We start from the raw sequence: 15,592 nt of genomic DNA, 5'->3' as shown, positions 1-15,592 counted from the left end.
TTTTGTATAATTGAATGATGTCATTATGTCAACAATGTATAAGACACATTTCAGATAGCAAAGCAATGAAATTCCCGAAAGTAAGCCATGCCAAACTGCCTTCCTTTTGTTGACATTTCAACAAATCTGTCTTAATTATGACGAACATTGTGCCATTTATAAAGTATAGAAATACCCAAGTGCCTCACTTCCAAGTAAGAACCAGTGAAGACTAATGAAGCCAGGGGTGGAATACAACCAATTTCTCAGTATCAAATTAAAAGTCAAGGTCGGTAATCCCTAATACCAATCACTGTATATGAACAAATCTCTACACAAGTGAAGCAGGTGTATTGCTTAGAGACAAAGGAATAGTAAGCTTAGCCCCTGTATCAGCACTTAACCTTACCTCATGTACATCTCTGTTGAATTGGGCGTAAAGGTGGGAATCGTCCAGTTTCTGAGTCCGCACAGCACTCTGGTCTTTGATTCCAGCACGCCTATAGAAATCAAAACACATCTGTACAAACATCATTTTCTTCATGCAAAGTCAAAAATTTTAATCTCAAATAATCAGGCCACGTATTTATGAATTCGTTCTCATGCTCCAACTCAGATTTTCTGCTCAAGCTCAAATTCTTAATCTGGTGATAAATCTATAATACTTCATATTTTGACAATAATTTGGAAGAATTCATGAGAGACTTAAACCAGGGTTCACGCCTGACTATCTTACCATGTCATTTCATTTAAGCGAGTTACAAAGAAGTTGGACCCAGGAGAATTTTTTTTTAAAGATTGTAATTCGACATTAAATTTCAACAGGATGACTTTACCTAGCAGTGACATCATCCAGTGTTGTTTTGACTCGTGGAGCCTCAAAGTGTCGACTGTTCATCAACTCGGTACCATGGTCTTTCAACGCTTCCAACTGTTAGAGGCAAAATAACTCATTATTTTTCAGAAACTGTGACTGATTAATCTATTATTGCAGTAGATATATACAAGATCATGCATGCCTATTATAATAATGATTATATCACAACGTCAAGCTTCTTCACAACAGATTTTAGAGGTTGCACTTAATTAAATGTGAATTAACCAACAGAAAGGCAACAGAAACAACATAATTTATAAGTTAGGAATTATGTTTAGTTTGTGGGTGCATTCACTTAAAATGATATCAGAGGGCCTAGTCTTTTCTATCAGTAGGATAACATGCTCAGTTTTTCCAATTAAAAGGTGGGAGAATTTGAGGCTTTCCAATAGGTAGGATTAGGGACTTGTCTTTCCAATACATTGTCAGTAGGGGTCTAGTCTTTCCAATACATTGGAGTAGGGGTCTAGTCTTTCCAATACATTGGAGTAGGGGTCTAGTCTTTCCAATACAATTGAGTAGGGGTTTAGTCTTTCCAATAGGTAGGATTAGGGACCTAGTCTTTTCAATACATTGGAATAGGGGTCTAGTCGCTTGAATAGGTAGGATGAGGGAGCTAGTCCGCGTTACAATATGATGGAGGAATCTCTTGGCTTACCTTGTCTTCCTGGACTTCCAGCACTTTGTCAAAAGCTTCATGCTTGCGTATGAACATTTCCACCTGGTCAATGTCGGCACCAAAGTCGGTGCTGGACAAATATGCCTGCAAATCAGAGAACAGCAAATATTTAACCATAAGTTCATTTGTAAGAAAAATATTCCACCTGTTATGATGCATCAAGAAGGTACTGAGAATTGGCCTTTGTGTCAGCCTGTTATACTATACTCGGTGCTTACATCATTATCAAATGTAACCGTTGAATTGTCGTAAAACTTACTATTGATATAAACTTGTAGGCATCGTTTACACATGAAAACATGACCAAAAGAGCCATCATTTATTTTGCCTCAATCACTTTCAGCAACTTTAAATAATATTCTCCATTCTACGAATTCTGTGACTTTGGCATGTTATATATTTTCTATTACGTGTCTCCTACAACTATAGCACCATTTCAGTGTAAGCCAAGCCTTATCTAGTGTAGTGTCTGACCTACCTCCTGTGAGGAACTGATGGTATCAAGCTGCTGAGCATCACGCAGGAAGGTGTGTAGGTCATACAGCTTGTCATGGTAGTCCTTCTGCTCCTCCCACGTCTTCTTTAGCTTCTCCTGTGTGTCTTGCACCTGCTGTACCTTTGTTTCAATCTATCAACATATACACAAAAAATGTATTCTACACATGTACAGGCAGTGACTAAACATGTCTTAATTTTTTGAGTGAACTATTACATTTTGAAAGTTTGATTAAGTTTTATAACTATGCCTTGAAATAAAAAGAGTCTAAAAGAAAAGTCAAGAATTTAGTGTTTTAAAGAATTTTTTGATGAATTATAATTTCAATTTCTACCTAAAGGTGATGCACATACCTCGTCCTTGGCATAATGATCAGCCTGGATCATGGCCTCGCCAGTCTGGCAGATGGTCGTAAATGTCTCATCCCTAGCGTCTATCTCAGCCTTGAGTTCCTCATGGCGGCCCTTCAGCATATCTACACTGTGTACATCGCGTACAGGCTTCTCCGCCAACATCTCATGCTCCGTCTCATTGGCCCAGCTCATCAGATCTCGTACCTACATCAGAAGAAATTCAACAAGTCATAAAGGAGTGTAAGCAAACTTTTAATGTTTTGATGGTACATGTATAATTGTTTCAGAGAATTCTTTCGAAGATGAAATCAGAACAATCAGGAAAATTCCATGATACAGATTCCTGAAATACTGAAATATTGTCCAAAATATTTTCTATCTTAAAAGGAAATATAACTCATTCACCCTTGAAATTTCATAATTAACTTTTTCAACCTTTGAAATGGAAGAGTTCAAATGTGTCTTCAGGGGTGAATGCATTATTACTTAATAAAAGAAAGTTTATCCTGTATATTACTACATCTTAATGTAGATCAATTTGACTCTGCCAGTCATTGTTACAAGTGAAACCATGTACAATATTGATATGATAAACCTATATTACAATTAATTTTCAAGGGTCATTATTACTGTAAGAGTTGCTCAAAACTGAAGAAGTTGAAGTATTCCCAAACACTTACATCTGCTGAAAAACGATGAAGTTCAGATGCTGCGAGAAGTTCCTCTTTCCTGTGTGCAGCGCGGTCCTGGAGAACCCCCCAGTTCTCCACCACGGTAGCCTGGAGCTGCTCTATCTCCGCAGCATTGTCCCCCGGATATGTCTGTTGGAGGCGGTCAGAGTCCTCAATCAACACCTGCAACTGTTGGACCAGACAAAATTTCATCACATCACGCCACAAAACACAGGTAACGGTTAAATCAGTCTGCTGTTCTTCAACAATTTACAGTCTTGTCGAAAAATGGTTGTTTTATTTTAATTCAAACAATAGCTCCATTTTCAAAATAAAGTACCTGAAATTACGATATATACTTAGAATACATTCAGTAGTTATAACAACTAACCTGAGCCTCCAATGCAATGAGTTCATTTTCAAATCCTTCATGTTTCTTGAGGTAACTTTGTGTAGCGAATAAATCTCTTCCAAGTTCATCTGGTATACTTGAGTATTTTTCCTAATAAAACAATTAAAATCTGTTATTACAGTCATTCAATGTTTCCCATACACTTTCTAACAAACTGCTTTATATCCGACTTTTTTTCTTCAATATTGTATCTAGATCTTCTTTAATGTTAACACTGAATGGCTTTCTTTCCTGGTTGATCATTATATACAAGGATGATAAGCATAGTTTTCCTCTGTAAATTTGTTACCAGCATGCAAATACAACCAAGCTACAATCATGGAACTTAATTTTGTTGAGAAATCAATATTTATTTTCCATTATAGTCACATCAAAAAGACAAAACTTCCAAACAAAATTAAATTAACCATTGGTACATATGACATTGTGAACACGGCCAGTTTTGTATGTCTTTATTTCTTTATAAGTCCAGTGATCTTTCATTTAGTTCATTGGCTCTCCCTGCAGTCAGCTGGACAATACTAGCCAAGCTCTGTGCTGGAGTTAATAGGAGGTGGGTGGTACCTGTATTCTGGTGAGGGCCTCCTCCACATCTCTATTAAACCTGTGGATCTCTCCAGCCCCGTACAACTTCTGATCCCTTGCCTCAATCTGCTCCAGTAAATTGTTCCAGGATTCCCTGCAAAAACATGACAAGGAGTTTATATCAGCTTCTATCTAAATACTGACTGACTGAGCAAGTAACCGATGTCAGGAAATAACCAAGCTATACAAAGTTTTCAGAAAAGTTGATTCCTTTTCTCATTCACCTATTCAGTATGTATATGTCTGTGCTATAGATGTGTTTTCACCTGTACTAGTCTACAGGTGTGTTCCCACTTGACCTAGTCATGTCTCTCGAGCTATAGTTGTGTTCCCACCTATACTAGTCCTGTCTCTAGAGCTATAGGTGTGTTCCCACCTGTACTAGTCTATAGGTGTGTTCCCACTTGACCTAGTCATGTCTCTCGAGCTATAGGTGTGTTTCCACCTGTGCTAGTCCTGTCTCTCAAGCTATAGGTGTGTTCCCACCTGTGCTAGTCCTGTCTCTCGAGCTATAGGTGTGTTCCCACCTGTACTGGTCCTGTCTCTCGAGCTATAGGTGTGTTCCCACCTGAAATAGACCTGTCTCTCCTTTTGTTTCTATATATCAAGAGTCATCAAGATGTACCTGACCTACAACTGTTTTCTCACCTGAGCTGATCCTGTCTTGCCACCACCTGTTCCCTGTATGATCAAACATACCTGACCTACAACTGTATTCTCACCTGAGAAGGTCCTGTCTCTCCTCCACCTGGTCTCTGTATGATCAAACATACCTGACCTACAACTGTATTCTAACCTGAGAAGGTCTTGTCTCTCCTCCACTTGTTCTCTGTATGATCAAACATACCTGACCTACAAATGTATTCTCACCTGAGAAGATCCTGTCTCTCCTCCACCTGTTCTCTGTATGATCTAACATACCAGACTTACAACTGTATTCTCACCTGAGAAGGGCCTGTCTCTCCTCCACCTGTTCTCTGTATGATCTAACATACCAGACCTACAATTGTATTCTCACCTGAGAAGGTCCTGTCTCTCCTTCACCTGTTCTCTGTATGATCAAACATACCTGACCTACAACTGTATTCTCACCTGAGAAGGTCCTGTCTCTCCTCCCCCTGTTCTCTGTATGATCTAACATACCAGACCTACAATTGTATTCCCACCTGAGAAGGTCCTGTCTCTCCTCCACTTGTTCTCTGTATGATCAAACATACCTGACCTACGACTGTATTCTCACCTGAGAAGGTCCTGTCTCTCCTCCACTTGTTCTCTGTATGATCAAACATACCTGACCTACAAATGTATTCTCACCTGAGAAGATCCTGTCTCTCCTCCACCTGTTCTCTGTATGATCAAACATACCTGACCTACAAATGTATTCTCACCTGAGTTGATCCTGAGATCGAACATACCTGACCTACAAATGTATTCTCACCTGAGTTGGTCCCGTCTCACCTCCTCCTGTTCCCTGTATGATCTAACATACCAGACCTACAATTGTATTCTCACCTGAGCAGGTCCTGTCTCTCCTCCACCTGTTCCCTGTATGATCTAACATACCTGACCTACAACTGTATTCTCACCTGAGTTGATCCTGTCTCTCCTCCACCTGCTCCTTGTATGGGACATTGTCCTCTAGCAGAGTCTTTGCCAAACGTTCACACTGATTAAACCTCTCACCACCAGCCTCTATAGATCTCTTGAACTCATCAAATCTGTTCCTCAAAATCTGAAATATGGTATATCTTCTTCATTAAAAAAAAGGAACACATCTATTAATTGAGGCCTATAACCATGGTTCATCAAATGTGTTAAACGTAGGTATATTTAACCACCATTATTTTTTTATTTTGCTTTGCTTATAAACATTTTATTCTAATTGATCATTAGGGCATACTTAACACTAAATTTCTTGTACAAAATTTAAATGAATTATCCTTCTCTCAAGTACAACCCATACAGGTATAAAACTTACAACCAGGTACTCGTAATCCTGGCCGTACTCCTCGGAGGAGGCAATCTGCATTTGCTGTTCTATCCAGCCCTCGAGGTCACCACTTTCACGGGTGTAAGCATGCATCCATTTAGACATTTCTAGGTTCTGGGTTCGCTCGGCTGCAAGGCGTTTCAGCTTATTTAAGAAGTCTTGCAAATTGTCCTAAAATCGTCAGATTTTTATGATTATAAAAATGCAAACCAAAATTTCTTAAAAAGCAGGTCTCCAGAATATATATATTGTATATTTATAATTTCCACTGGAAGAAAAAACTATATACTACGCTATATACTATGCTATCTAATACAAGTGTATATTTAATAAAGAACAGTTCATATTTAATGAAAATTAATCAATAGCAGGAACATATTAATGGTTAGTCAGAAAAATCTAACATGTTATGGAATTCAAAAGAACATTTTTTATTACACACACATTTCAATTTAAAGATAATGCCAACTAAAATTAAAGCTTCCACAGAGTGCAGTTTCTAGTCTAACATTCCATAGTGTGCATGTAATTAAACTTAAACATGACTCCATCCCAAGTGCCTACAGAAACAGTCAAATCACAAATAAACTGAACATTATCCCAAGTGCCTACAGAACAGTCAAATCACAAATAAACTGAACATTATCCCAAGTGCCTACAGAAACAGTCAAGTCACAAATAAACTGAACATTATCCCAAGTAACTGTGAAGTTGAAATGCGTTAACCAGAGAGAATAGCAGCACAAAAGATAGATGTAAGTAAGAAATGATAAGGAAAGGGCCAGATATCACCAACTTTCAAGGCCAAATAAATCGTTTTGGAACTTTATTTATTTTACAACACTTATGAAACAAGTTATTTCAACTTATATTAATCACTCTTGTTGGCTCAGATGTTAGTGTACAGGGGGTCTTAGCATGGGTGGAAACGGGAGTACCCGGAAACAAAAACCATGTGATCGGATATGTGACCCGATATATACCTGTTCACGTCTGATCAGGGAATCAAACCCCGGCCGCCTTGGTGAATAGCGAGTGCCTTGTCCACTGCACCACTTGACCAAATATGTATTGTTGGTAAAATGATTCAGCTCTGAATCAATTAAATCTTTTGAATTTGTATAAAAATTATCTGAACATCAGTTTGATAAAATAACTTGAAATATTAGTGGTATCTGGTAGTTTGCTAGTATATAAGTGGGAAGTCGACAGGGATGTTGAGGAAACAGCAAGAAACTCTATACTACTGCTTATTTCAGCCTAGCAACAGTGCACAGCATTTCTATGACAAGAACAGGGACAAATCCATTCTGTATCAATTTAATAATTGGGCTGATCCAAATATAATCGGGGATGTGATTATGAATAGGTAAAATCAATTGTGGGCTATTGATCAAAGGACAAGCAGTATGTGTAGTTTGTATAAAACTGATAACCTTGCGGCGAACGGATTCAATCATCTAAAAAAAAAGTACACAGTTATATTCATAATATTTATTCTAAAGAAGTCAAAGGTTCCATATGTCTGCTGTATCAAAAATAACCTAAAATTGAGAAGTGAGTTAGTAAATTCTATTAGTTGAGAAAAAAGAATTATTGGAAATTAAACAAGAAATAGTTTTAATATCAGGTATTATGATCAATCTGATCGGAGTGCTTCTGTTTCACTACAACTTAATCTAAATTACTATCTCAGCTACAACTACAGAAGAAAGATGCAAGATAAAACCACTAATCAAAGCTTACAACATTCAGAACAAGTATGCTTCAGTTTAAATATAGTCAGATATATTTTGTACAAGAATGCTTTGTTTAGAATTAGTTTATTTTATCAGGATTTGTTTCTTACTGCATGTATTTATTTATACAATAAACATCTGGTTCTGTATACAGTAGAACCTTGTTTGTATATCTTGGTTTCTTCATTAATATTTACAAGTTCCATTTCTTATAGGATAAAACTGTCCTTCCTCCTGTAAGCAAGTATTCAGGATGGCAAATCACAAAAAACTTTCTACTAAACTGATTAATAATCAGCAGCCATTTAGTTTCCTATTAAGCTATTTAAACCAGTTGTTTAAAAGGTTATAACCTTGTTTGACCTGATGGTCTACAGACCTGGGCTTTCCTCAGACTGGACGGATCCTGACAGCCAATCTTGAAGATCCTCTGGGCCTCCTTACTAAGTCCCGTTACTATGCCCTGGTATGTCTGAATGTCAGTCTCAAGCACCTGTCGGTAGACCAGTGGTAACAGTAATTAATTGTTTCACTACAGTATCATACAATCTATACATCATTGTCATAGCTATACACTATACACTTGTATCATACTATCTATACATCATTGTCAAATCTATATACTATACACTTGTATTGTCACCTATTGTAACACCCCAGAATGAAGACTGGATGGTAGTCATGAAATAACACCCTTTTTTGTTAATGTTCTCAAAACATCTTGATATTGCAATTTTAAAACCATTAAGTCACTCAATTATGCAAATATGTGTCACTGCTTAAGTCTGCATATTAGTAATCCCTACCTTGTTCTTGGTGAGCATTTTATCTGCTGCCGACTGGTCTTTACCGTAGTCTGTGTTTGTTACTAGCACCATCTTGTCATTAATCCAGTTCTCGACTTCTGCAACCTCCGACAGGTACTGTGTAGTACAACATGATCAAGGTCAACAAAGGTCATACACACCAGTACATTAGACAAATACTTGTACCATAAAATTCACAAATTTAAGTAACTGACAAAAATTTGGCTTTTTCACTTATAGAAATATTTCATTCTTTTTTTTGTCTTCTAATGAGTGTTATGCACTTTTAGTCATTGACCAAATACTGACCCTCTGGATCTGGACGGAGAGGTCAAGGTTCTTCTTGCGTATCTTGGACTTGTTGGCGAGGTCATCCCAGGACAATTGTAGTTCCTGGCACTTGTCTTTGATCTGTTTGGCACTGGAGTGGCGTTCTTCCATCAGCTTCTCCCCCGTACCCAGCACCTTTTCAATGATGGGGTGATGGCCTAGGATCTCCAGGTCAAGTTTCTACAAATACAGGTGTATACAGGTAACAGAATTTAGTTAAACTAGCATACAGGTGTAAGTATACCTTCTGAATGATGGTGGGGTGACTAAATATTACTAGTTTGTGTTTCTATATATAAAGACGTGTATACAGGTAGAAACAGATATACAGGCATAGATAGGTACATAATACAATCAAATGATGAAAATAATTCTTCGCTTATGAAGCATAACTCTATGTTTCAATCAAATTTTCTCATCTTGTATAGGTGAATCCATTTCTTGGCATGATTGATTTTTGACCTTTTGGAATGACCTTGACATTCTTAGAATACCTTGATGTTGTGAATGCTTAGCTTTGGTGTTCTTTGAAGTAGAGGCCTAACAAGTACCTGGTGTTTTTTGTGTAGAGGCCTAACACATACCTGGTGTTTTTTGTGAAGAGGCCTAACCAGTACCTGGTTTTTTTTGTGTAGAGGCCTAACAAGTACCTGGTGTTTTTTGTGAAGAGGCCTAACCAGTATCTGGGGTTTTTTTGTGTAGAGGCCTAACAAGTACCTGGTGTTTTTTGTGTAGAGGCCTAACAAGTACCTGGTTATCTTTGAAGTAGTGGCCTAACAAGTACCTGGTGTTTTTTGTGTAGAGGCCTAACAGGTACCTGGTGTTTTTTTTGTAGAGGCCTAACACGTACCTGGTGTTTTTTGTGTAGAGGCCTAACCAGTACCTGGGGTTGTTTGTGTAGAGGCCTAACAAGTACCTGGTGTTTTTTGTGTAGAGGCCTAACAAGTACCTGGTGTTTTTTGTGTAGAGGCCTAACAAGTACCTGGTGTTTTTTGTGTAGGTTCTGGGCGTCCACCAAACTTTTGCCGTACTCTGTTGAGGAGGCAGCAGGCAGGTGTTCTTTGATCCAAATGATCTCTTCATCTGCATCAAACTTGAACTGATAGAAATGCAGCGAGTCCTGAAGCAGGCCTTTCCTCCTCTTCACTTCTGGCTTCAATCTCTCAAACCTGAAAAGAAAGAGCATATCATGAATGCCTACCGTATTTGACTGCAAATAAGCACCCACTCCCAATTAAGCACCCACTCCCAAATAAGCCCACTCCCAAACTTTGAGAAGTCCTTGGAACAGGGTAGATGCCTGCAACTAAGCCCCTCACTCCCCTACATTTGGTCAATCATTTTTCACTAGGGGTGGGGGCTTGTTTGAGGATAAATACGGTAGTTGTGACAAAATGAGTATGTTTTATTGTCCTACTTATTTGCCATGAAGAACAACACCACAGTTATTTCTGTATTACAAAATTAATGTTGGTATTGAAATATATACGCATAATCAGTGTTTATCATAATATAAAGTCTGATAATTAAAATTAGGCTATGAATATGTTTGAGGTCCATTTTAGTTTATTAATCATATATTTTTAATCCTTGGTGGTCTCAAACTTTTCCTGGCCTATTAACAATTTTGAGGTAAAGACTGTTCCATAATTTAGGTATGAGGGATGTAAGAAGCACCTGTATTAATATCTAATGGGTGGTGGGGTTAAAACCAGATCTGCTGATTATTTTGTCACTGATGACATTTTGTCAGGTGTTGTGGTCTCAGGAAAAAAAGTGCCTCACATCCCACCCCTATGATTAATTCTGAAACAGTTCGAACAAATATAAAACTGCATCCCCAACTTTTTTTTTTTTTTTTTGTAATCTAAAACCAAACATTACTTTTATAGTTTTTTTTATTTTGTAGTAGTACTCACCTAGTGTTAAATACATCTACAGCCTTACGGATACCAGCACTATCAAAATGGCCAGAGTCAGCCAGAGCCTGGCCCTGGGAAATGATGTCCTTGATGTTTGCATCTAACAAGCCCAGATCATTTTCTAGGTTCTGGTGCTTTTTCAGCAAGGCTTTGACCCCTCGGAGGTCAGACCCCACATCAGGGTTGGCAACAGACTTCTCCATCTCATCCAACTTGCCCTTCACAAGATAAAAGGGATAGATATTGCATAAATCAATTTGTATGTTTCATTATTTTTTAGATATTTACCATGTACATGTTTCAATATTGAATTTATCCACCAATAAGCCCATGCTTGGTAATAAGCCCACTAAAACATAATGCAGTTAGGAAGAAATGCCAACAAAAGCTTTTCCATTGTTCTGTAATAAGCCCAACCCACTACTTTCAATAGAGATTATGTGTTAGCCCCCTTGGCTTATTACAGGATAAGTACAATAAATGAAACATACTCCTTATTATCTCAACCATTTCCAATTATGGAATAATTTACACTGTCAGGATTTAGAATTCTGCAAGTTAAATCTAAATATCACTTTAAACATGTTTAAAATTAAACATAGTACAGTTTATACAGATTACATTGTATACAAGAATCAAACAGGGTAAGCCTTAAAATGATTTGTAGCAACTACCTACACAGTACCTAGTTCACCAGGCACAACCTACCTGAGCATCGGCTAGTGCCTTGTTGAGAGCATACTGCTGAGCTGCCTGGCGGAGTTTGTTCCCCTTGTCCATGGACTTATCGTAAAGGTCCCTCCACTGAGTGTTGAGGTCATCTAAGATGACTTTGATCTCTGGAGTGGCCGGATGATCTTCTTGTATCATGACATTTCCTTGCTGAAGACACAACCAAATTAATTAAAACTTGTGATATAACTGTTTATAGATAAGAGAGTGATATAACTGTTAGATAAGAAAGTGATATAACTGTTAGATAAGAGAGAACCTAATAGCAACAGCTAGGATGAGTGTATCCAGAGGAAAACATCATACAAACACTGGTGAATGCATTGCTGTTAAAACAGGACTCAGAATTATTTATATTACAGAGTGCTTTGCAATGAACTTAGTTATCTTAATCGGCATTAAACTTTGTTTTTTTGCTTTTGTGGCAGAACTGGACTGGGCCAATTGTCTGTGACCAGGTAGCTCAACTTGTAGAGCGTCTTTCCAGATTTCGGATGATCCTGGATTCAAACCCCAATCTGGCCGTACATTTTCCTCTCCTGTTACACTTTTATATTTCTGTTTGGTTCAGATGGAATACAGTCATATTTTTATGCATTGGTCTATTTATTGCATCTGTTAGTTAGTGGATGTGCCATAACTTTGTCTATATAATTTTAACAGAAAATACCCACCTCGTTAAGAGACTTCAGTCCTTCATTGTTGGCCTTGAGCTCTGCCTCGAAAGCCTGGTGTTTTTTAAGCTTCTCCTGAAGGTTGTTGAGATCTCTGTAAGACTCGTCAGTGGCCGTCTTGTACTTCTCCTTCATCCAGGATGACAACTATTCAGGAAATAAAATAATCGTCAACACTATGATAAAATCTTACTATATCTTTGAGGCCTTGGTGTTAAAAACCTGACAATTTGAAATAACACTTAGTTTATTTTCAAAATCATATTTTGAAATTCAGAACTGCAAGTTTATAGTTTAAAGAGGGAGTGACTCATTTATTGTCCTAAGACGTGAGGTACAAAAAAGTTGTTAGTTTTTATATATTTCTTTAGAATAGGATTGTGAAAATTTGCAATAATGACTTACTGAGCTAAATATGCTTTGAACAAAGTATTGACAGGAAAAGACCACTAAAGAGAATGGTTCCTGCAGGTGATGATGTTACACTAGGCATAGGCCCATGGGAAATGATGTCAGAGAGGAATAATACATCCAGGAGTTAAAGGCATAGTCAGGAAGAGGCTACAACACAGGACATTTACGAATAACAATCCTACAAAACTGACACTGTGGTGAACTGGGAGTCGACTCACCTCTGCAGCATCTCTCTTGAATTCCTGAGATCCCTGAGCAGCCAGTAGAGCATTGTGTCGTTCACTTGCCTTCTCCTTCACCTTCTGTCGTCTCTCCAATGCCTGGTTACGACGGCTATCAATGCTAAAAACAAGAAATGTCACATTAATAAAATCATTCCTACTCAAACTTGATCATTTCAAAATAATTCTGAACAGTTAAAAATCTTCAAACTCCATAACTGAAATTATATTTTATTTTGTATTATTATGATACTTATATCTCACAGTTTTAAGAGTTTTATTCATTGAAAGTAATTTGATAAAATTGATAGAGCAAGCGTTAATGGTTGGTGCATCGTGAGGCATCCTAAGCATCTACATGAACTTAAATACAAAATCGTTAGTGAACTTACTGATCCTTGTCAGGATGGTCCTCCCCAATCAACTTGCTGGCAAGGTCATCCAGGGCTTTCACCTTCTCATCCTGGGCCTGCAGCGTGCTCTCAAAGTCCTCGTGTCGCTTGAACAATGATTCTACACCATCAACAGTGCTCTGAAAATATAACCATCCCTTATAAGGTTCCTACCACATAAAACATCAAGGCAGCTAGGATTTCTTTTTAAGTAAAATATAAAGGTAGGAAACTACTAGATAAAATATCAAGACTGGTTTACTTTCGAGTAAAGTGGCCAATATGTATACCATTTGAAAATATGTATGGTTCATTTGGTATTTGATATTTGCATATATATACATTTCAACTTTATATAAATACATCTGAATGTTGCGAAAGAATGCAACACTTTACAAGGAAGCTTTGTTCAATTAGAGTGGTAAATCTGGTATATTCAAATAGTGGGAGAAAATCTGGACTCTATTGCTTACCCCAAGGTCAGCAAACTCCAGGAATTTTTCATGGCTGCTTGTTACAGAGTCAATGTTGTCTGCATCCTTGTTAAAAGCCTGTAGAATAGAGATAAAATATGATTATAGTCGCAACATTGAAAACATAACTATTGTTGACTTTAAAGAGTTTTCCCCCTCTCAGCCCAAGAATTTTTCCCGAAAAAAGCTATGTATTCCCCCCCCCCCCCCCCTTTTCTGGATAGACAGGAATCCATGTTAAATGGTTTTCACCTGTAAATTTTAAGTTTCCTTGTTCGACATCACTCACCTGTAAATCGTAAGCGTCCTGTAACTGGTTTTTCCTATGGAGCCACATTTCGTTGATGGCTTTCTCATCTTCTTCCAGTTTCCCCAATTTATCTTTTACATCTGAGGCATCTGGTGTTTTCTCTAGGACACTGCAAGCTAGAGCCTTAACTTGCTCAAATCTGCAGAGTACAAACAGTCAGACATTTCTCATTCAAAACGTCATAATGATTAACATTCTTTCACACAATTAAGGAACAGTGATAATGGAAATGCTTCACTAGTGCAGAGAGAAGGAACACCTAAAACCTGTGCCATGACAAATAATAATGATAACATTGTTGTCACTGGATAATACTTCAGCTGGTGAAAGCATGAAAAGGCCATATTACATACATAACTGCAATAGTATCTAGGATGGGAAAGTGGTAATTTTCAGAAATACATTATGTGCAATACTTGCCTCTTTTAATGTGTGTGTGTATCATTGAGGTGTGGTTCATGTGTATGTGACGATTAGTCTTTGTCTTAGTGTGGTTCTTAGTATACAGTGTTACTTTTTTGTCAAAAAAATGTAACGCATGTTTTGTGAATTGAGTTGTTCATGAAGATTAAACTAAAAAAAAAGAAAGTTAAGACCTCCGGTCTCAGCATGACTCCATTACCTGTAACCAAGTTTTATAACAAGGCCACTTGTTTTTGTGTACATTTAGTCCTAGATCAAGTGTACCTACTTGGGTTTGTGGGCCTCAATGTCATCAGCCAGTTCATCATGGTCCTTTATCATAACCTCTGCCATCTGTACATCCCGGGGCATCTCATTGGTGGCAAGCTTAGACTTCATTGTGCTACTCCATGCCATCTATTAAAGACAAGCATCAGATTACACCTTAGGCAGGCCATGTTCATAAAACCTTAATAAGAACAAAAGAGATATATATCATAAATATACATCTTTGTCAAGACTTACCAAATCATTTGCGTCTTCATTAAACTGTTGGCGTTCTTGCGAGTCTCCAAGCTTGTTCTTCTTGGAATCTGCCTTTTTCTGTAATTAAAAAGAACCATACAACAAGACTAAACCAATAAAAGAACACTTAATCCTGAACATAACAGATTCTGAATAATTTTGGTAACTGGTCAGTTACAGGTAAACTGGTACCTTAGAGACCAAGGTTAGAGTTACAGGTAAATGTTTACCTTTGAGACCAAGGTCAGAGTTACAGGTAAATGTTTACCTCAGTGATCAAGGTCAGATTTACAGGTAACTGTTTACCTTAGTTATCAAGGTCAGAGTTACAGGTAAATGTTTACCTCAGTGATCAAGGTCAGAGTTACAGATAACTGTTTACCTTGGTGACCAAGGTCAGAGTTACAGGTAAATGTTTACCTTAGCGACCAAGGTAAGAGTTACAGGTAAACACATACCTTAGCGACCAAGGTCAGAGTTACAGGTAAATGTTTACTTTAGCGACCAAGGTCAGAGTTACAGGTAAATGTTTACTTTAGCGACCAAGGTTAGAGTTACAGGTAAATGTTTACCTAAGTGACCAAGGTCATAGTTACAGGTAAACTCTTAC

At 37.7% G+C, this 15,592-nt stretch overlaps 1 protein-coding gene across 8 annotated transcripts in view; it reads right to left on the bottom strand.

The window, feature by feature from the left end:
• Nucleotides 1-15,592, bottom strand: part of LOC110446470 (spectrin beta chain, non-erythrocytic 5-like) — a 131,482-nt gene that overhangs the window by 41,369 nt on the left and 74,521 nt on the right. For 6 of the 8 annotated variants that reach the window (XM_021491638.1, XM_021491643.1, XM_021491644.1 and 3 more), the window contains exons 30-53: nt 14,983-15,060; nt 14,747-14,874; nt 14,035-14,194; nt 13,746-13,823; nt 13,273-13,412; nt 12,878-13,001; nt 12,246-12,392; nt 11,548-11,721; nt 10,837-11,057; nt 9,900-10,086; nt 8,897-9,097; nt 8,588-8,704; nt 8,161-8,274; nt 7,479-7,502; nt 6,031-6,213; nt 5,639-5,784; nt 4,032-4,146; nt 3,447-3,557; nt 3,065-3,244; nt 2,385-2,588; nt 2,014-2,163; nt 1,515-1,619; nt 816-910; nt 389-479 (exon numbers count right to left, since the gene is read on the bottom strand). In XM_021491638.1, coding sequence (XP_021347313.1) covers nt 389-479; nt 816-910; nt 1,515-1,619; nt 2,014-2,163; nt 2,385-2,588; nt 3,065-3,244; nt 3,447-3,557; nt 4,032-4,146; nt 5,639-5,784; nt 6,031-6,213; nt 7,479-7,502; nt 8,161-8,274; nt 8,588-8,704; nt 8,897-9,097; nt 9,900-10,086; nt 10,837-11,057; nt 11,548-11,721; nt 12,246-12,392; nt 12,878-13,001; nt 13,273-13,412; nt 13,746-13,823; nt 14,035-14,194; nt 14,747-14,874; nt 14,983-15,060 — 3,273 coding nt within the window. The remainder of the gene's footprint in view (nt 1-388; nt 480-815; nt 911-1,514; nt 1,620-2,013; nt 2,164-2,384; nt 2,589-3,064; nt 3,245-3,446; nt 3,558-4,031; nt 4,147-5,638; nt 5,785-6,030; nt 6,214-7,478; nt 7,503-8,160; nt 8,275-8,587; nt 8,705-8,896; nt 9,098-9,899; nt 10,087-10,836; nt 11,058-11,547; nt 11,722-12,245; nt 12,393-12,877; nt 13,002-13,272; nt 13,413-13,745; nt 13,824-14,034; nt 14,195-14,746; nt 14,875-14,982; nt 15,061-15,592) is intronic. The other 2 variants (XM_021491641.1, XM_021491642.1) reach the window with 1 other exon arrangement.

Source organism: Mizuhopecten yessoensis, unplaced genomic scaffold (genome assembly GCF_002113885.1).
Source record: "Mizuhopecten yessoensis strain PY_sf001 unplaced genomic scaffold, ASM211388v2 scaffold2699, whole genome shotgun sequence".
Taxonomy (NCBI): domain Eukaryota; kingdom Metazoa; phylum Mollusca; class Bivalvia; order Pectinida; family Pectinidae; genus Mizuhopecten; species Mizuhopecten yessoensis.
Note: the sequence above shows the minus strand (reverse complement) of the source record. Positions and strands in the feature narration are given on the sequence as shown.